The sequence below is a fragment of the Carcharodon carcharias genome, chromosome 12 (assembly GCF_017639515.1).
Source record: "Carcharodon carcharias isolate sCarCar2 chromosome 12, sCarCar2.pri, whole genome shotgun sequence".
Classification (NCBI taxonomy): Eukaryota; Metazoa; Chordata; class Chondrichthyes; order Lamniformes; family Lamnidae; genus Carcharodon; species Carcharodon carcharias.
The window spans coordinates 103,400,005-103,422,516 of NC_054478.1; the positions used below are offsets into that span (position 1 = coordinate 103,400,005).

At 44.4% G+C, this 22,512-nt stretch overlaps 1 protein-coding gene across 1 annotated transcript in view; it reads right to left on the bottom strand.

Moving 5' to 3' along the window:
- The window catches only part of dnah7 (dynein, axonemal, heavy chain 7), a 616,407-nt gene that overhangs the window by 87,382 nt on the left and 506,513 nt on the right, over positions 1–22,512 (bottom strand). Inside the window, exons 56-60 of the mRNA XM_041200170.1 lie at positions 18,966–19,127; positions 7,199–7,399; positions 4,911–5,072; positions 3,772–3,957; positions 3,414–3,551 (exon numbers count right to left, since the gene is read on the bottom strand). Of these exons, the coding sequence (XP_041056104.1) occupies positions 3,414–3,551; positions 3,772–3,957; positions 4,911–5,072; positions 7,199–7,399; positions 18,966–19,127 (849 nt within the window). The remainder of the gene's footprint in view (positions 1–3,413; positions 3,552–3,771; positions 3,958–4,910; positions 5,073–7,198; positions 7,400–18,965; positions 19,128–22,512) is intronic.

Below are 22,512 nucleotides of genomic sequence, written 5' to 3' on the forward strand. Positions count from 1 at the left end.
TTTGATGATCTGCTCCTATCACTGCTTGCTTGTCCCTACAACAACACCACCCCCCTCCACTTCTCTTCCCCCCCACCACCTTAAACCAGCTTATATTTCACCCCTCTCATTGTAAAGAAAAATCAGTTCTGTTGAAGGGTCATGAGGACTCGAAACGTCAACTCTTTTCTTCTCCGCTGATGCTGCCAGACCTGCTGAGTTTTTCCAGGTAATTCTGTTTTTGTTTTGGATTTCCAGCATCTGCAGTTTTTTGTTTTTATCTATGTAGATATGAAGGTGTGTTGGTGAAGGTAAATTGGGAAACTGCATTAAAAGATCTCATGGTGGACAAACAATGACTAGCAGTTAAAGAATTAAGACATAATTTACAACAAATACACATTTCTTTAAGGCACAAAAACCCCACAGAAAAGTGATCCAAGCATGGCTAACAAGAGGAGTTAAAGATAGTATTAGATCAAAGGAAGAGGCTTATACTCTAACCAAAAGATGAGTTAGTCTGAAGATTGGGATGGTTTTAGAATTTTAGCAGATCAAAAAACTGATAAGGAAAGAGAAATGAGAATATGAGAGTAGACTAGCAAGCGACATAAAAACAGATTGTAAATGTTGCTCTAGGTCTGTAAATAGGAAGAGATTAATGAGAGTAGATGTGGACTTACTAGAAGCCGAAGGTGAATCAGGAAATAGCAGAGACATGAAACAAAAACGTTGTTTCTGTCTTCATGATGGACACAAAAAAAATCCAGAAATAATGGGGAACCAAGGGTCTAGCAAGAATGAGGAAATTAAAGAAATCAGTATGAGTAAAGAAATAGTACTGGAGAAATTAATGGAACTAATCAGTAACAAATCCCCTGGACCTGACAACCTGCATCCAAGGGTTTTAAAAGAGAGTTTCAGAAATAGAGGATGCTTTGGTTTTGATCTTCCAGAATTCCCTAGATTCTGGAACAGTTCCCAAGGATTGGAAGCTAGCAAACATTACCTTGGTATTCAAAAAAGAGAGAAAACATGGCACAATAGGCCAACTGGCCCATCAGTAGTAGGCAAAATGCTTGAATCTATTGTTAAGGATGTGGTGACAGGGCATTTATAAAATCATAATAATATTAAGCAAAGTCAACACAGATTTATGAAAGGGAAATTGTGTTTGACAAATCTGTTTGACTCTTTTTGGATAAAAACAGAAAATGTCAGAAATGTTCAGCAGGTCTGGCAGCATCTATTGAGGCAAACAGAGTTAATGTTTCAGGTCGATGAACTTTCGTCAGAGCTTCTTAAGGATGTAACTAGTAAGATGGATAAGGGGGAGCCAGAGGATGTAGTGAATTCGTATTAGTTTCTTTATCTAAGGAAGGATATATATGCCACTGAGGGAGTGCAAAGGACTAATGCGATCAGACTAACCCCTGGGATGATGGGATTGTTTTATAAGGAGAGATTGAGGAAACTGGGCCTGTATTCTCTAGAGTTTCAAAGAACGAGAAGGAATCTCACTGAAACACTTAAAATTCTTACAAGGCATGTCAGGGTAGATGTTTCTCCTGGCTGATGAGTCTGGAACAAGGAGACACAGTCTCAGAATAAGGGGCAGGCCATTTAAGACTGTGATGAGGAGGACGTTCTTCACTCAGAGAATAGTGAATCTTTGGAATTCTCTACCCCAGAGGGCTGTGGAAGCTAATGACAACAAGGGATATGGGGATAGTGGGGGAAAATGGCGCAGAGGTAGATGATCAGTGATGATCTGTTTGAATTGCAGAGCAGAATAGCAGGCTGAATGATCTGTTCCTGCTCCTATGTTCTTATGTGCTTGGAGCCTCCTTCGAGCTGCAGTTCTCTGTCCATTCCTTCTATCATGTGGAGCAGCATGTAGTGATGGAGAAGGCAGCTGCTGTTGGTTTTTTGCTGTTGCAGCTTTGGTTTTTCTTCTAGTGCTGCTGCTGATGTGGCTGTTCCTACTGCTCCAGAGGTCAGGGCTACTGCTGCATAAGTTGCTCCCATGCTGCACTGAGGCTGGCAGCAAGGAAGTTGAGATCAAGGCAGTTGAAAGTACCACCAAAAAAATTGAAATTGACCCTTAGAGTTGTGATTTCAGTACTACCACTGCAAACACAAGCCTTTCACTGTAGCTGGACACAAACTTTGCAATTTCACTCTTTACAGGCTTCCTGGCACATTAATTTCATTAAACAATCACTCCCTGTTGTGGCCTTGTCTCATCGACCCTGGTGAAATGCTGAGAGCTAAGGAAACCCATGTGCTGGCTGTTAAATCCAGAATAGAGGATTAAATTCAAGGTTAATTACCTGTTTGCATATCATAATGCCTTTCCTGACATCTGCACAGGCGTTCCCTGCTCATCTGAAAACCTGGAAATGGACAGGAGCCTGACCACTTTTCAGGGACATAACCGCGCACCAGCATCCAAGGCCTATTTCTCTTGGCAGTTATAACTCGGTCCGTTGTGTTGAAATTAGCAGGATCGCTTTTAAGTTCTGGTGGGCAACAGGTGGATTGCTTGGTGGCCTGCTCATTCTAAGGATAATCAGGCTGGATAAATTTTGACTCCTGTGCCTCGCTTAAATGGAATCAGCAAGCTGAGGGCGCCACATAGAAGTCCCAGTATTGATTGTGCGATTAGGTTTAACTCAATGGGCAGTTGCAAGCTAAATCTGGGGGAGTTTCACAATCATGAGGGGGAGGGAAGGAGAGCCTGGGCCAGCAATGTTAAAATTATTTTTGTAGGTCCCAGGGGAGTACTTATGCTCCTCCTGGCCTCACAATAAACAATTGAAAATTTACCTTCCCAGGGCTCCTTTGGCTCTATCACCAGCGAAACTGGCTCGAGAGTGCTTGGCACACCCTCCAACTAGTTAAAACCTAAAATTGGAAATCAGGCTCTTTATGTACCTCATGGGAGTCCTTTCTGGGGACAAAAAGGAGGAAGGCTGCGGGTAGACATTTTGGTTGCCCAGTAGTGGATCCTTCTAAAAGTGGCAGGTGTCTGGTTGTTTGTGTCAACGGGACAGTAAGTCTACCAAATGTATTCTGAGGAGATTGCACCCCATTATCAACAATTCAGACAAGTTAAAGTCAATCCCTGTTTTTCTGAAAACCCTAAATTTTCTTTTGCGTCTTGATATGTCTTCACACTAATGTGATATAAAACTTATTTTACATTATATAACAGCTAACGTTTGAAATGATGATTAGCTCTTGCGTGCTGATTTCATGCATGTCTAAAATTATATTTTTATTCATACTGAAGTTCATCTATATACTATAATGACTTAAAGATTGAGAAAGAAAAATTATTCCAATTTGTATCTTCTGATCAGCCCAACATAATTTTATAAATCAAACATTGAATCCAATTTTATTCAAACTTTAACAACCATTTGACATACCTGAGTAAGTAGGATGCTGTCAAACAGGTTCTGGGTCTCCGACTGATCCTTTGTGATATCTGCATTAGCATGCATCCCAAAGATTTCTGGAGTCGGGTTCAAAGGGAGGCTCTTAGTATAGTTTACGTAGCTGATGTACTGCAAGGGGATTAACAGGTTTATCAGATAATTACATGATACTTGTATTTTCACTGCAATTTATGTTGTTTCTACTGTCCTTAATCTTGAAAATTAACAATTCAAAACATGTCCAAAACCTGTCTAAGCAGCCAACAGATATGATTTTTTTTTTTGTCTAACCAATGTTTGAAGCATTATATCCGTCAAGAAGATCCAACAAAAATAAGATTTTTCTTACATCTCCTTCTGGTGGGGCATAATAAATGCCACTCAAGTCAAATGTGTAGGCTTCATTTGACGTAATTTCTTTATTATAGAATTTATTTAGAATTGACCGAAGTGTGCGCCGGTCCCAGTCATCCGTCACTCTACCACCATAGTTGCATTCACCAGTCATATATCGAATAGCATCAAGTGGCACCTCCTGAATAAATGGACATATATAGCCAATGTCAATGAAAGAAAACTGATTACAATGAGCCAATATTGGAGGATTTTTAACGTCCTCCCTTTTCAATTACGTATATTTTCCTTTCGTTCCTAAGCTGATATTCATTGTGAATAACCTCATAGATCGAAGGATTACCTATCATAGTAGCCCATGAAAAGCAATAAAATCCTTTTACACTACACATTTTGTAATGCCATGGTTCAGGTGAGTAGTTCAACTTCAGCCAAACTGGTGGCAGCTTGGCATTTTGCAGAAGGCTTGAAAGTCCTGCAAAAGGATTTTCAATAATTCAGTAGTTTTCACTAAAGGAGGAATAAGATAAAACAGAGTGTATCCTCTCAATGGGAGGGTAACCAGCATTGAACATAACAAAAATTGTGCATTGTTGCTTATTTTAACTTTATCCAATGAATCAAATCCTGGTCTTTACATAGAGAAGTGTTCAATTAAGCAATGTATGTACTTTGGAGGCATAGAAACATGAGGTAGCCTACAGCCTTTGGAATTTAATTCATTGGAAAAATAGGCAACAATCCCTCTTTTTCCCTTGATGGTACATGGTGTAGAAAATTTGAGAAGGAAATAGCAAAATGTATCATTGTGTTAGCAGTCTGTCACTTTATCAGGTTGCTGTGAGGAGGTTTTGAGTACAAAATGAATGAAAATTGGAGGTGAAAATTTCTCAAAAGTTTAGAAGTGTATATGATGCAAATCTGAGAGCAGATGGCTCTGCTGTTACCTTTGGTAAATGGTCAGGAATGGCTTACCTCAACAATGTAAAAGTAAAATACTGTGGAAGCTGGAGATCTGAAATAAAAACAGAAAGTGCTGGAAAAACTCAGCAGGTCTGGTAGCATCTGTGGCAAGAGAAACGGAGTGAACATTTCGAGTCCAATATGACTCTTCTTTGGAACTGTATGGCTTACCTCGTACTGGTTGAGGAACATGTGGAGCTGCTGTACACTTATCCGCAGATCTGTTTCATTAAACTCATAAGGGATATTCCATCCTAGTGGTCCAAATTTCCGTCTTTCCTGAACCAATGCATGAAAGAAGCATAGACCATATAGGAGTTTTTTAAATGCAGCCTGTTGAAAAAAAAATACAATATCCATCCCAGTCATTATGTACGTACCATCAAGGTAGCTCAGAACTTAATGTACCCCAACAGAAAACAAATGTTATACTTATTTTGACCTAATTTTAAAATATATTTTCAAGCAATATTACTGTGAACACTACAAATGTTTTCTCTCATTGCAACAGTGGACATTTCAAAAAGTACTTCATTTGTTGTAAAGTGCTTTGAGGTATCCAGTGGCCGGGGAAAGCACTATGTAAATGCCAGTCTTTCTTTCTTTCTTTCAATATATGCCAGCATTATTTTTAAATGGCAAAGCAATAAAGTTATTGAATGTCTCTATGTATCAATAATTTTGTTCTCATTAGGTTTGTTGATCAACAAACTTCACAAATAGTCAATTTTAAGATTTTCTTCACATTCGAAACAATCATTTTTTCTCAGCCCAGACCCAAATAAAATGCCAATTATACATTTAAGGCTAAATATTGGTTTGCCCTATTTTGCCTGAGGTGGTTCCAGAAGAGCTAGCAGCGTGCAAAGTTGGTACTGCCACCTCATTTAGCTTATAGTAGCGTAGGACCATAGATCTCTTCCCACAGATGCTACATGCTGCCGGATGTCTCTGTGCTCAGCACATAATGAAGGCAGCTTTATCTTCTTAAGGGCGTTCTATCCCACTTTAGGGGGAATATAATTGAATTAAAGGAGGCTGCTTCTAAATGCTATTGCTGGAATTCTTAACAAAGAAAACAGAACGCCAAAGCAGAAAGCGGGTTCCGGGGTAAGGGGTACAACACTAGAGGCAATAAAAGTTTCAGATCAGTTGGAATGAATGTGTGACATCACAATCTGCCGAGGTTGAGAGCTTCTTTCGCGCTCATGGCTGTGCGGGCTGTGCCAAGTTGCCAGAAAAGCAAGGTATGCTATTTTCAGAGTTCGGTGCTTCGATAGTGACGGCACCAATGGCATTATGGAGCCCTATTTTGTGGCCATGATCTATAAATTAAAATCATAGGGAGTGTAACACATCTATCCTCGCATCAAGTCCTGAAAACAATGGGCTGGAATTTACGGCTCTCTGCCGGGCATGCTTTTGCGGGGGCAGTGAGGGGGGGGGGGGGGGTTGCATAAAATACGAGGGGTGCCAAGCTCACCACATTCTCGCCTACACCCGAGCTGTTCCCCATAATACAGAAGGTAGGCGGGTGCTAAAATTGGCAAACCACTATTTTTAAGTAAATAATTAAGGGTCAATTGAGGTTGTTAACAAGCCAGCTGGCCCACACTGTCTTTGCCATACAACAGCTGGTTGCTTGGCCTAAATAGCCAAGTGGTTATGGTACTGGGTTTGTAACCCCAAGATCAAGAGTTCAAATCTCACAATGGCAAACTATGGAACAATGTGACTTCATCTGAAACAGATGGAAACAGGTTTGTACTCGAAAGAGTATCAAGAGTTCAAATCTCACAATGGCAAACTATGAAACAATGTAACTTCATCTGAATAGGAACAGATGGAAACGTGTTTGTACTTGAAAGAGTTACAACAGTTGGTGTGAGCAGACGGGTGGGAGTGGGTAGGCCTTTTGAAAAAAAAAATTGTAAAGGCAGAAAGCAAGTGGGCACAGCATTCAGGGGTGCCCTTTGTGCATTGGGGGCACCCCCACCAAGGTGTTACATCTCTGCTTTGGTCTCCCCACCTGGCTTCCAATGCACCCTCCTACCCCCTTTCCCTAGGCTGCCTGATCGCTCCATCAAAAACCGTTCACTTGCCTGGGCCCGGACACCATGGCCACCTTCTTGCGGCCCTCCTTGCAGTCCCAGCAGCACACAGTACTCAATTCTGGCACAATCAGATTGGCCGACAGCTCTTGAGGGTGGAACTTCCTCCCACTGAGGGGTGGAAGCCGCACTCTCAGTCTGTTTAGTCCATTGGCAACACGTTGTGGCTGCAGGGCGGGCTTCTTTTAGGTGCCAGCTGCCGGCCAACTCATGCGACAGGAGTACAAGCAATACACCTCCACCTCCGCACCACCACCAACAACCCCCCCAACCCCCCACCACCCGCAACCTGTGAAATCTAACCCAATTTGTTAATTCTAAATTATTTGAAATTGGACTGGTACTTACTTGCTTCTTGCAGCTACCAAAGAACTCTGGATCAGAAATGGGATCCATGAGGTAGGATCGGATAATATTAGATCGAAGACCCTTCGGTGCTTCATTTGTCATTTTCACGCCGTTCTGTAGGACAGAAACTGGGAAATTTGGAGATGGGTAGCTTGTGAGCCACAGTCTGAAGTCAGGGTGTGTAGTCTCTGGATTCAGTTCCTGCAATATAATGCCACAGATGAAACAATATTCACTCTAAGGGGGAAAAATAAGCTTTATTGTCTTAAATAAAACACCATGGTAAATTTTTATTTTTAATTAACTTGTAGTGACTCCAAGATAAATGAGACATAATTAACAACATTATAATGTACAAGGATAATACTAATGTTCTTAAGATTAATATTTGATACCTTTCTGATATCGTGATTCCTGGTAACAACAGTGAAGGCAATCTAAGTTCTTCAATCAAAATGTAATAATTGAAGCGTGTGTACTTTCTTGCACATTTTCCAATACTTCTGTATACAAATATTTTCCCTGCTTGTAATTTTTAAATTTGTTTCAATGGTGTGGTTATGGTACAGATGATGACATTTAAATCCACAAGTTAGCCAAGAACAATATTATCAATGCCAACAAAACCTGAGGCAATTGATAGTATTATATCAAAAGATGAAATGGCTTAATTGTAAAGTTTATACAAGTCTTGGGACCATTTCTTAACCCAAGCCCTGGAATTATCAATTACTGCATAGCGTTGCTGAATCAAAAGCAACTGCAACTGGGCCAGTTTTCCACAGTGAGTGAAAACAATGTCCTTTCACCCATAAGACAAATTCAACATAAATTGATGGGCCAAAACTCGTCTCTCTGATAGCTATAAGAATTGTAAATTAAATTAATTATATTGATAAAATCCTTACCACAAAACAGCCCAAGTTGTAATATTTCTCCAAATTGGTGGCTTCAATTAAAGGGACTAAAAGGATACAGGTGTGGAGAAGGGAAATGTTCACACTGATATAGTAGGGCTGGACTTCTGAGATTCTGGTCAAGGCACAATGTTGGACTCAGCAGAAAGAAAACAGCTAAGTATTAGAGTATGTTTTTCTATTCCAAACTTGCACGAACATTTTCACTAACATCAATGGGGATGAACGTCTGCTCCCGTTGGCGGTGGGCATCATGGCAAGCATGAGGGGACAATTTGGTGAGAAGGCCAAAAATTTGTCTTACGGCATCATGAACCCAGTTTTCGATCAATGGAAGGCCATGTTTCTACCATCAATCATGGGGAACTGAAGGCAGAATTTTTCCATTGGCATACAGGGGGTGGGACCCACACACCGATGCATAAGATGATTTGCGGTGATGTCGGGCGCACGTCCCAATATCACCGCACACAATTGCGATATTTCACTGGGTGGGCTTGCGACAACATTCATTGCACGCCGCTAATACTTACCAGGCCAATTAAGGTAGCTGAGGTTCCGATTGTCGTGGATTTTAAGGCGCCTGTGCAACATTCAGCTCATCGCATGGGCGCAACGGGCAGGCAGCTATCCGAAACATTAATGAAGCTCATCCTTGGGCGGGAAAGAGGGACCATTGTTTTTGCAAATCCAGACATTTAACAGTTAGTGCTCAGAAGTTATTGAAAGTTGTGAGTGTGAGGTGGAGAAGTGTCAAACACATAGCAGCTGCTTGGACTCCACTCAGCCTTCAGGTCAGCACTTTTCAGTGAGGATTTGTTTTGGGGCCTGTAGTTTTCAGCAAGCCTTCCTGAGCCTGGGAATGGGAGGTGATCTCTCCACTGGAAGTACTTCACCTGAGGAGGAAGGGAGGGCTAGAAGGGAGAGGAGACCAGGAGTGTACATTCAGCCTCCCAGGGAGCCACGTTTGGGAGGACAGGCGAGGGCACAAGGGGTGCAGGGCCACGAGGTAGTCCAAGTGCAAGGGGCCGCAGAAGACACCACTATCCTGGGTATACCAGGGTATACTGAGTGTGAAGCACCTACCTGAATATGTCTAAGGTGCAATGCCAAAAGAGGTTCTGTCTGTCAGGGGAGACAGTCAACACTCTCTGTCAGATGACTGGTCCAGAGATCTCAACTAACTGTGTAGGCGGACACCCCATGCCTGTGGCTCTAAAGGTCACAACTGTCCTCAACTTCTATGCCTCCAGCTCTTTCCAGGGCTCAGTGGGTGATCTCTGCATTGTGTCCCAATCGGCTGTCCACACTTGTGTCAAGCAGATCACAAACGTTCTGTTCAGGCGTGCACTGACCTTCATCCACTACTGCTGGGACAAGACCAGCCAGACAGAGCAAGCCAGAGGCTTCACGGCGATTTCTGGCTTTCCCCGCGTCCAGGGTGCAATAGACTGCACACATGTGGCCATCAAGGCGCCAGCAGGTGAGCCCGGTGCCTTCGTCAACAGGAAGGGCTTCCAATCCATGAACATGAAGATAATGTGTGATCACAGGATGCTGATTCTACAAGTCTGTGCAAGGTACCCAGGCAGCTCCCACGATGCCTACATCCTCAGACACTTCCAGGTGCTGGGGCTCTTCAGTGCTCCAGCCCGGCTGGCTGGATGGCTGCAGAGAGCCAAGGGCTATCCCCTCAGAAGGTGGCTCATGACGCCTCACCGCCATCCAAGAACAGAAGCTGAGCAGCGGTATAATAGAAATCACGCCCCCACAAGGGCTGTGGTGGAGGGAGCCATCGGTCTTCTCAAAATGCGCTTGATGCCTGGACAGTTCTGTGGTCGCACTCCAGTACCCCCCAGATCGAGTGTCGCTGATAGTGGTTGCATGCTGCACTCTGCACAATCTAGCTCTGCAAATGGGGGATGCTGTGGATGAAGAAGATGTAGATGGAGTGGCTGGGGCTGAACACAATGAGTCCAGCAGTGAGTCCGAGGATGAGCATGCACAGGGAAATGATGAGGGGGCAAGACTGATCTGGGCATGCTCCAGGGAGGCAGGGCCACCCGGGACGCTCTAATCCAAGGAACCTTTAGCTAGCACAGCACATATGGATCTGCAACACAAGCCTGGCATGTATCCTCCATCCTGGAGACCTCATCTGTCTGGATAGAAGAACTGGCAATAGACACCATCAATAAATGTAAAAGACACGCAAATCATTCATCAAATCTCAGGAATTCATGCACCTTCCCAAAATAAAGAGGCTCCCACAGCCATTTGAGACGACATAAATTTAATACTGTAAACAAAGTCTCTTCACATAACAGAAATAAAATGGGCACTTTGCAGTCCTCCAGACTTAATATTGAGTTCAACAATTTCAGATCATGAACTCTCTCCTCCATCCCCACCCACTTTCCAATCCCCCCTTTTTCCAATAATTTATGATCTTTTTACAACTATATTTTTTTCTTTTCTCTCCTATTTTTAAATTTATTTTGATCTATTGTTTCATCTCCATCTTTTAGCCCATTTTGATCCCTTCCCTCCACCCCACCCGCAATAGGGCCATCTGCCACTAGCTTGCTTCCCTTAATATCCCCATTAGCACATCCTTAGATAATATTAACACCCCTTTGTCCTTTTGTCTTGGCCTCCACCTGTCACTGGCCCCCTATCAAGCTCTCCTGTCCCACCCCCTTCTACCAGCTTATATTTCATCTCATTTCTATATGTCTTAGTTCTGACGAAGGGTCATACGGACTCGAAATGTCAACTGTATCCCTCTCCACACATGCTGTCAGATCTGCTGAGTTTTTCCAGGTATTTTTGTTTTTGTTCCAGAAATAAAATGGTGTTGCACTTCACACAAAGCTCGATTCAACCCATGGTGAGGGCCAACAGGAAAGCATCAGTGATGAACCCGGTGTGAGCATAAGGTGCCTTCATCTTTTGTTTGCGGTTGCTATGTCTTTGTGGTGCCTCGTCACTGGCGCTGGCATCTGAGACAGCCTGCTCTCTCTAATGTCCTATTGGCCTCGATGACCTTGGCGGACATCCTCTGGCCCATCGAGCCTGTGATGGACCCGCCTAGAGGGAGCTCCCAGTTCCACAGCTGGCATCTCCCCAGTGGTCGCAGCCTCATTGGGTGCCGTGGTCACTGGCAGAGGGGCGGAGGAGCTGCCCCCCTCATTCGGACCACCCTGAGAGGCACCAACAGAGACGACAGACAGCTGCTCCACCATCGTGAGGTCCGTTCAGTCCTATCTGCTCACCATAGATGGATAGGCACCAAGGTGGGATACCTGGTAGCCAAACCACCGCCAACACAGGCACTGACCAGGTGAGGTCAATGTCCCTGTGAGGGCATGCAGGTCCAAACGGAACCCCAGGAACCCCTGATCCTGTCCCTGGAGCTGCCTACCATGTGAGTCACCAATCTCTCCATGGAGGAAACTTGGTGCTCAGCCATGATGCTCAATGCATTGGCCATGGCCCATGTAGACTCCTCCACCACTGACACCAAGCCAAGCAGAGCCTCATGTATCTCCACCAAATGTTCCCAAACACCTGGCCATATGTCAGCACTTGGCTGCACTACCCATGACTCCAGAGGCTCATCATCTGCCATGGACTGAGCATGTGCCTGGGCCCCTTCAGTCCTCTGGTTGCTGGCACCATCGTCACTCTCTGTCTCCGCCAGCTACTCCAGTGACTGTGAAGTGCCCTCACCGCTGTGAACCGGGACACTAGTTGAAGAAATGATGCTTACCGAGGTGCCAGTACCTGCCTGGCAGAGATCGTGTGATGCTTCTAAAGGTGCATCTTCATGCCCCTCAGGTGTCAGAGGAGGCCCCTGCTGCTCTGACTCCTGGCCGTGCTCTGATGATGCTGAAAGGAGGAATAAGGAAATTCGATCAGTTAGCCTGCAGGCAATGTCAATGTCCATGCCTGTCTCCCAGCTCATGCGCTCATCATTCCACACGCAATGGGCAAGCCATGGTGGTAACGTCACTCACTGAATAGTCAGCAATGGCATGGATGTTGGGATGCTATTGGTGACGTGAGTGCTGGCCATACATATCTGCCAGTGGAACCCCAACCTCTCAGGCTCCAGTGGACCTGGGTGCATGCCACCTCTCCAGGTCGAGGGTCTCCTGCTCAAAGTGGCTCAGCATCAAAACCTGGCCTGGCCCACCATCAGTCCTCAGTTGCTTGGTGTTGCAATGAGAATTCTTCTCCAATAAATGAAAAAATTGCATTGATAAGTGATACTTGTACTGTCAATCTCCTCGCGGCCAGCCCACCCCAAGCCCAGTTGGCCAATGCAGGGCTGCAGTGCATCCTCCCCCGCTAGTGGCTGGCACTCACACAAATATGCCTGGTGTGTCCTTTCCACCCACCTCCCCCCCCTCCACCCACATGCTGCCTTTATCACAGTTCGGAGCACACAGTTGTACCTGCTGTTGCAAGGCAGCACAATGACGTGGAGCGCAGAGGGCAGCAGATCCATCTGTGCCACGCCGCTTTGAACATCCCGTCCCAAAGTGTCATCACCCTGACTTCGACATGTCATGGAATTCGCCCAGCACACCTGGGTGTAGCTCCTTCAGGTTGCCCCCACCACAGTCATGTGGGTGTCACTCCACCACATGCTGCGGCTGCAGAACCCATCTCTTCATAACCTTCTCATGCTGACGAATGCAGGCAATATCTGGTGGCCCACCCAGCTGAGGACACATGCTGTCACTCACTCATTGCACTCAGGCCACTCAGACATGGGTGATCCGCCAGTGGTGGAGAAGGTTTTATGATGGGTGCAGTGAATGATGCCAACATGCTACTCACCTTTCCCGTACACAGCCAGTCACTGAAGCGCTTGCGGCACTGGGTCCATGAGCACCGCACCACGTTGTGGGAACTCACAACATCCGCAACCTCCTCCCACGCACACTTCATCAAGTGGGATGGCCTCCTCCTTCCCTCCTCGGGGACTAGCACATCTCGCCGTGCTGCCATCTCCTCAAGGAGGGCAGCAAGGCACTCATCAGAAAACCTGGGCACACAGTGGCCACCCGCCCTACCCTCCTGCATGGCTGTATTAGATGTGCCTTGTCCCCAAATTCTGGCTATGTACAGCAGCCTTGGTGCGGCTGCAGCTTAGCCTTTAAACAGGCCGCCAGGTCGCCATTGGACCCAGCGGCAATTGCCGTTCCACCTGCACCCGCCCACTCCTGCCATTCCCAGGAGTCAGCAAACATGTTGGGTCCGCACAAAATGGCAGTGCAGTCCCGATCCCAACTGCCAGCGCCCACTCCTGCATGCCTCGCCCAATATGGGGAAATTTCTCTCCTTAATTTTAATACATTTGCATCTCATCATTGTGGCAGCACTGGAATCATCCCCCTATGTCAAATTTACCGTCTATGTCAATGTGACTTGAGAACAGCATGAGTTAGGACTGCCTTAAAAAGCCCTGTGGAGTGGGAGGGTATTCCATGCCAGTGACTTTAAAGGTGACCACCGTGCTCAATTTCTTTGTCTGCCAGTCATTCCAGGGATCCACAGGGGACCTGTGTGGCATCTCACAGTCCGCAACACGTACATGCATAAAGGAGGTCACAGGTACCCTCTACAGCAAGGCAATCACTATGTGAGCTTTACATTCGATGAAGATTGACAGGCTGCAAGATTCAATCGATTTGCAGCTGTCTCAGGCTTGCCAAGAGTGTAGGGTGCAATCAGCTGCACCCACGTGGCTTTAAGGGCTCCAATGGCAGCAGCCTCTAATGTTCATCAACCATAAAGACTTTCATTCCTTCAATGTTCAACTGGTGTATGATCATTGGAAGCACACAATGCTTCAATTTGTGTACTGTACCTTGGGAGTTGCCATAACTCATGCATCCTGTGTCACTCCCAGTGCCTCAGACTTTCAAAGGGCCTGGGCATCTACAGGGATGGCTGCTTGGTGATAAGGGGTACATTGCTGAAATGCTGGCTCATGCATTGGCCTCAGAATGTTTCGGAGGAGAGGTACAACTCAGCACAGAGTTCCACATGGTCCCTAATCGAGCAGACAATTGGCAGTCTGAAGATGCACTTCCGATGTTTGGACTGCTCAGATGGGGCACTGCAGCACACTCCAGATAGGGTATCCCACATCATCGCTATGTGTTGCATCTTTCACAACCTGAGGTTGCAAAGGGGTGATTCCTTCCCAGAGGGAGAAATGGAGGAGGATGAGAGCTCCTCAGCGGATGGAGAGCAGGGGGGGCCAGGAACCTGAAGAGGGTAATGAGGGTCAGCCTCCACGGGACAACGCCACTGAGGAAGCACCATGTGGAAGACGTGCCTGTGCCACTTTAATTGTTACCAGATTCCAGGAGGAGTAAAGTGAAGGCAATAGGAGGTGGCCACATTTCCCCTGTCCCTTAATGTCATTACATTGCATTGAAAGGGATGTCCAACCAGTCACATCGAGAGCAAGTTCAGCATTCAGACTTGCACCTTCCACCCTCATGATTCATCAGGTCATGATCTCTTAGAAGGTCAATGGCGCACTCACTCTGGGAAGTGAAAGTTGACAACAGCAAGAACACTGCGACAAGTTATTGGATGCAGTCGTTAATGAGAAATTACAGTGGCCAGTGAGATGAGGACATGGTTGGGGATATCATCCTCCTGTCCAGGTCTTGTCCTTTGGCACTACCACTGAGGAGACACAACTGCTGCTAATCCCTTCAGGCTGCTGAGCTGCTCTCACACAATGGTGTGTCGTAAGGAAAAAGAGTTACAAGCGCATTAAGCACACACTTCCAATAACTCTAGCACAGATGCATACAAGGCAACCCTCGAGTGGAGAAACACTGACTGACAGCATGGTCCAAAGTCCAAAGACTAAATGTCACACTGCAGACAAACTACTCTTCCATTAGCAAAACAGCTACTGGAGCCAGATGCAGTGATAGGCATGAGTGAAAAAGATCAAGGTGAAATGACAGAAAGCCAAATTTCATTTTAACAGGACTGCCAAACCATTTCCAGAGTTGCGCATTGGAGAGCCAGTCAGTGTACAAACCTTCAATGCTCTCAAAAGGAGACAGCCTATGGCACCTTGGGACATACGTAGAGCACTTGTCACCTCGACCTTACGCAGTGGAAGTGAACGACCAAATAACTGGCGCAACCACAGGCATATACAAACAACTACAGAAGCTGTTCCTTCACTGCAGATGGTCAATAGGAAGATGGGATCTCACCAGCTGCACAGAGTACAGAACAACCATCGCTCCCACAGGTCCATTGGTACACAACAATGGAAATGGAACAACAACAACAAGTTATCATGGCACCAACAAGTGCCATGGGAATGACACTCCCCAGAGAAGGAACATCATGCAGATGAACAGCCAATGACAACACGCACGCATACCATTAAGAGACCTTCATAATTTAATGACTATGTATGCAACGCATTTTCAGAAACTAATGAGAATAAAAAACAGTTTGTTAGTGCATAAGAACAGTTGTGGTGTGGTGGGTAACTTGGGTAACTCTCAGTCACACGTGATAATGCATGCAAAGTTGTCTCTTGTTCGTTATGGAAGAGGGGATGTTCGGCTTTTGACATGCAATCATTACTACATGTCCTACTTGGCTTGTCATAGTCATGTGACCTCTGCCATGAAGGAATATCTAGGACCAGCCATGATACGTTTGGTTCAATAAAGACACTAGACTAGACACACTGTAGCCTTTGAGCTCATAATAACATGTACAGCAGAAAAAGAACCAAAAAGAAATGTAATTACTTTTGTTTGGGGGAGAAGTAAGAGTACTGGGTAAGTTGGCCTCCAGGTTGTTTGAAATTGGCCAGATCTAGTGAACTCAACAGCAGCATGGTAATGAGGCTCAACTCTCAGATTAGACCAGGCCTCCAACTAGCAGTTTCAGGCAGCTGGGCAGCCAGCTAATAGTTAAAATCTCTTCCATCATTTCAGATCTTTACTTATACCCCAAAACCATTCTAGGAACTTCTATGGTAGGGAACATGTTTGAAGGCTTTTTAAAGAAGTTATCAATGATCAACGAAAAGGCATAAATATCATAAGTAGCAGTTAAATATAGACAATAGACCCGCTAAAATTTTTTGAAGAGGGAACTAGGCTTGTATTATTGGAAATCATTTTAGATCAATTAAACCTATGGGCTCAGAAATGGCAGTTAGATTTTATTACAGACAAACATAAAGTAATGCACATAGGAAGAATGTGCATTAGCATAGAAGGATGGTGAAAAGAATCATTGATCTTTCTGTAAAATTTTGCTGGCAATTTTGCACCTGTGTAAAATAATCTTGCCAAAAATGAGATATTGTTTAATATTACAACATGGTTAGGTTGGATATATATTTGAAAAAGTGAAATTTGAAGGATTTAGGAAACAGTGCAGAGGAGTAGGACATTGGATAGCTCTTTCAAAGGGCCAGCACAGACACACCTGGCCCAATGGCCTCCTTCGGTGGTGTATGATTCTATGTAACCAGTGTGAAGTACTTGTGAATAAGGAACATTGGGGGCCTTCTGAGGCATAAGATTACAATTAGAACAGGTGAGATTGAGTACATGTCATCAGTGAGGCCAATGCCAGACAGTGAGTGCTGATAATGCTCAAACAGTGGAAGAGCTCAAAAAAAGAACAAGGCTTATTTAAGGTCTTCGGGAACAAAGTTTTGAGTAAAGCTTCAAGCAATGATTTTTTTCTGGAGAAAATGATCTAAGAGACAAGACAGCCTAGAAATTGATGCTTCGTGCAATTTATAGGCATAAAACAGACACGAAAGCTCCAATATGGTGAGTGAAATGCACACACACATTTAGCACTGAAAATGCACCACACATCGTCTTAGTAAAGGCAGAAAACAAGATGCCTGGATCTGTGCCTAAACAGTCTCTTTGCATATGTCCCATTTAAATAAGCCCTGAGGATGTGCCTCAAGCCTACCCTGCTAATGTGAATCAATTTCTAGACCAAAATATCATTGTAATAATTAATGGAACAAACAAGGTAATGGTAAGGGGATTTTGTTTAGACAATGAGCTGTAGGACACAATTATACAATTCACAAAAGCTTCATACAGGGTTAGAGATCGAGAAAAACATATGTGATTCCTGTTTTCAAAAATGAAGTAAGGCACAAGTAGGAAGTGGGCCCTGTGCCTGTTGTTTCATGCAGTGTTAAAATTCAACCCTCTGATAATACTGCTGAATTGGCGAGCAACCACTGCCATCCAAAAGCTGGAGGGTAGATATTTTGGTTGGCAAGCAGAGAATAAATCAGCCCAAACCTGAAAAGGAAGAGTGGCAAGGATCATTGTTGATCCTAATTCGTTCCTATGTTTGCTGAAAAACCTCCGATCATTGGGCACCTGACTACCTGTGGTCTGGCTAGAACACGGGAACTTAGGACTTAGGAGCAAGGGTAGGCCATACGGCCCTTCAAGCCCACTCCGCCATTCGATGAGATCATGGCTGATCTGATTGTGGTCTTAACTCCACTTTGCTGACTGGCCCGGATAACCCTTGACTCCTTGTCTATCAAAAATCTATCCCAACTCAGCCTTGAATAAATTCAATGACCCAGCCTCCAATGCCTTCTTAGGAACAGAATGCACAAACTAACAACCCGCTGAGAGAAAAAAAGTATTCTCATCTCCACCTTAAAAGGGAAATCTCTTATTTTCAAACTGTGCCCCCTAGTTCTAGTCTCCCCATTAGTCCTCTCTTTTGTGTTCATGTTAGCTCACATATAGTTTTTATTAGAAATGGATTCACAATGTATTCCTGTATTAGTATGCAGGGGATGGAATCAATGAAATTAACTGAGGAAGAAGCTAACTTTTATGGCCGTCAACTGTTATACAGTTTCAGGATGATAAATCAAGATGATGAGCTGAAGGTGAACAAGTAAAACCATAAGATACAAATAAAAAGTTTCTTTTTAAATTCAGCTTTTGTAATTTCTAACACAATGAAGCTGGATTGTACATTTATATCCAATTCGCTAAATAAAAAATGACCTCTTACAATTTGAGTAACAGATTTGAATGTAAATTATGGGTGGGAGGCTTTCAGTTCAGATTTACATTGGCTGCTGGTGGTTGAGGCACTAGCTTCGCCTGCCTGATGTGGCCACTGGGAGGGAAGGACCAATCAATCTTCACAGATGTGCCACATAAATATTTAATGAGTGAGCTGCCAAGTGCTAGCTACACTTCACTGGGACAGTGCGCTGATTGGAGGGACAAAAAATCTGATGGATCTATAGAAACATCTTAACAGGAAACAGCAGAAAGATTAAGAATGAAAGGCAGCAGCACTTTATAGTGGGGAGCCAGAGGTGAAACACCTCAAGCAGCAAGAAGATCAGAGTAGCAAGGAGATCACATACTAGAAGCCTTTTAAAGATTAGCAAGTGCAATCAACTGTAATAAAAATGAGTGCTTACATCTTTTCCTAACTGTAGCTATGATTCTCTTTGCAGTGCTGGAAATGATTGCCCCTGACCTGTATCATCCATGGTTTGTGAGCAGTTTGAGGAACCTATGGTAACAATGCAGGTAGGGAACAAATGGTGCTGGAGTCTAAACTGCATCATCCAACCTTGATTTGTGCAGATTAATGAATCAGGCCCCTCGCCTATTTCCAGCAGGCTGCTGAAATCGAGGCCTGCACAAAAATCATTCGTAGGTATAAATGGAAAATAGTGATACAAAAATTGGTTGCCTGCTTTAAAAGTTCCTATTCTTTCTGAATATTTGATAATAAACTAGAACACAAATTCTTACCGCACAGACTCTTTCTAATGTCGGCATCCATGATGTTGCCAGATGGCAATTTTGCAATACCACCCATGAACCTTGCTTCACAGCCTTCTCAATCATGTTCATGGCTATTGGTCCTTGGCCCTGTCCAAGGGACAGTGAGCTTAGCTTAGATCCTCCAAATCCCTGTACAGAAAGGAGATGTTAGTTAACATTTTTAACTGCGATCTGTGCACGTATTGGCCAGAATTTTCTCAGCCCCATGGAGCTGGCTTGGATCAGGGCAGGATGAAAAATCAGACTGAGGTGAGTCGGGTTGGCTCCGCAACATGTTGCCGTCTTCAGGAGATTTTCCCGGAGGTGGGTTCCCAGTCGCTGTGGCTGCCCAGCTGGCTGCAGCGGGTAGCAAGTCAATGTATTTAAAAGGACAATTTACCCTTAATTGTGCACAGCAATAACATTTTATGGAAGGCACACAAGCCCATACTATGTCAGGACCACAGAACACTTCGGAGGCAACTTCACGGCAGGGTGTCAGAATCCCATTTTGCACATTCATGTATGAAAGGGAAGAGAAGTTAAAAAGGCGCTTCCACTGTCAGATGCATGTTCATCTGAAGATTTTTGCCCTGAAAACTGATAGATGCCACTGGCAGTTCTGATCTTTAGTGTTTGCAAGTCATCTGGATTATTAGGTATGGGCCTCCATCTTGCAGCACCCTCTCTCTCTGCCTGAGCAGTCCCCACCTTCCCCAGTGGGGTTGCTAGCTATCCCTCCCTTGGGGCCCTCTGATTGGATCTCCAGTGTGTGCCTGCTGCCCGCCATCTCTAATTGGAGGACAGTTGCAGAAGTGGCCTGTTAATTTGCTACATCAGTAAGATTATGCGATACATTGCACCTCTGACATAAGTGGGGTTGAAACTTTCTGATGGTCCCATCGGTTGAAAATTTTTGAAGTGCAGAAAATTTTGGCCATTATTTCCACTTTAAAACACAATTGAGGCTGTATAATGTTAACTGAAGGTTTATTTTTCTGTGCAATGAACTATTCAATGTAAAGAGAGCAAAGCTTTTTTAAAAGAAGCATTTAGATATAATCCTATGAGGATGTTTTTATATTGATTCTCTTATCTAACCCTGAGTGGTTCTAGTGAGGGTAATAACAAGTAATACTGGTACATTCGCAGAATGGGAAAATGCAAGCTGCGAAAATGCAAGTTTAAACCCCAATGTCCACACTTTAAGTGTCCAATTTCAGTTAGGTGCCATTTAGAATCTAATACTGCAATTATGTTACACCATAGCTTCCATCAGCGACACTGCAATCAGATGGTGTAGTAGGGCTGAATTTCCAATTGTACATCTTGGCACAAGCCTTTCCAATGGGAGAATATGGAGATTTCTGAAAGTGCATAGAGCAGTGGGAAGGCAAGGGAAAGCAAGCAGGGAGTTTCAAAAGCACAACCACAAATGAAAAATTGGGGGAGTGGTGGCGGAGTTGGGGCGGGGCAACAAGAATAAGAAACAGTCCAATGGTGAAACAGCAGGGGTACATTGAGATCCAGAATGCTTAAGGAAATTACTAATCAGGGTGGATCATGACCATGGAAGAATTGAAAGTGAGAACAGGGATTTTGAATGTAACTTCTTAGGGATATAGGATATGGGATATGAATCCTGGAGAGAATGGGAGTTTGTGATTTTGTGAAGGTCAACTCACAGAAGCAGCACAGAATAATAAAACATGGATCAAAGTTGCTTTCTCTAATCTGTTTAGTTCAGTTTATCACCTATCAGCTGAACTATCAGGGGAGCCGACATAGTTTAATCATTATTTTGCATCAGAAAAATAGGAAGCTAAAATCACTAAGCTGCCTTAATGTACAAAGATGGTTAACAATAACTCACATCAGTTAAATCACGCTTGAGAGTGTATCCAGAATGTGCTATGTTTTCATGATGTGGGTAGGATTGTTTACACATCAGTTTTGATCACTTTGCCCCATGAAGGGAAAGACTACATTTATGTATCTTGCTCAAATCATTCAAGGTAAATAAGTTGGATATTTGATCAGGACTCATTTGATGGAAGAACCTGCCAGTTTCAAGGACCAAACTTACTCTGGTTAATTGGGTAAATACTTGCTTAATAGCATATCTTTGTATACTGTTCCATAATAAAATGTTCCCATCAGTCCAAGCTCCACCATTTACTGGGGCAAAGTTTTGTAGCTGGGAAGGTGGAGGAGTTATGGAGTTGAATTTCCTTTAATAGCATAGGCAGATTTGACACTTGGAAGCAAGCCTGACTGACAGGCTGGGCTGCCTGTTCAAAGGGAAACATTTCAGAAGTAACTGCAGTCCAGGAGTAGTTAAGTTTAATTGTTGTTGGGGTAGAGGTAGTGGCGGAAGGGAGGGAGGAGTGGAATTGTGACAGTGGTTGGTAGGGTGTAGCTGGGACAGTCAGGGTGATCGCAAGGGAAGTGTCAAAGATCATGGGGACTCAGGGTGAGATTGGAGGGGTTCAGAGATCACTGAGATCAGGGACAGAAATGAGGTGGTGCTTGGGGAGAGTTGGAGATCAGAAGACTGGGGAGCAATCAGAACTGGGTGTATGACAGGGTGGCTGGTGATGGGGGAGTGCTGAGGTGTGATCATGGAGAGAGGGATTGTTTACAGGTTTGCTTTTTAGGCCTGGAGAAAACACTCCTGCTTTTCCGGGCCCACCAGCAATGCTGTAAAGACCCTTACCTGACAGATGCAGCCCTTCATGTTGTGATATCTTTACAGGACAAAAAAGAGACTTTATGCAGCATGTGGAGTTCAAAAGTACCTAACTGAAAACAAATTTATTCTGGTTTGACTATTTATACATACATACACAAATGGCCAGGAGAGGGAACTATTGCACTCCTTTCTCTTCAATCAAAAAGTTACGCAAAAGTTCAAATTTCATACAACTTATATACATTTCTTGTTTTTCATTTATTTACAAATCCAACTTAACCACTGGGTTCCTATCCCTAAAAGGATACTTCTTTCTTGACCCAAACTTCCAGAACCTGGTGAAGGATCTTGACCCCATTTGGCCTGAGTCTCCAACAAAGACTCACTTTGCCCTTGACCTTCAATTGAATTTTCCACTTCATCAGACATGCCTGTCTGACTCTGATTCATATCTGAACTGGTTTCAGGCACAACTTGTGTTGGTACTCAACTCTACAAGCTATCCGATTCATCAGGCTCATTCGATTCTTTCCAACTTCCTTCTTCTTCATGAACCTGTGCAGCATTCACTAGGCTCAAAAAAGATCTGGGGCAGAATTCTCCCTTTGGCGAGTAGGGGTGGGGCCCGCTCTCCGACGCGTAAAATGACGCATGGTGACGTCAGGCAGGTGTCCCGACGTCACCGCGCGTCATTTAGATTTTCAGTTTGGCGGGAGCGCAGCCGACAGAGTGCACTCCCAGCTCAGGGAATCCCCCCACCCTAACTGCACAGGGAGCGCATAGCGCCTTAATTGGCCCACCCACGTAAAATGGCGGCACACCCCAACCGGGGGCTCAATCCCC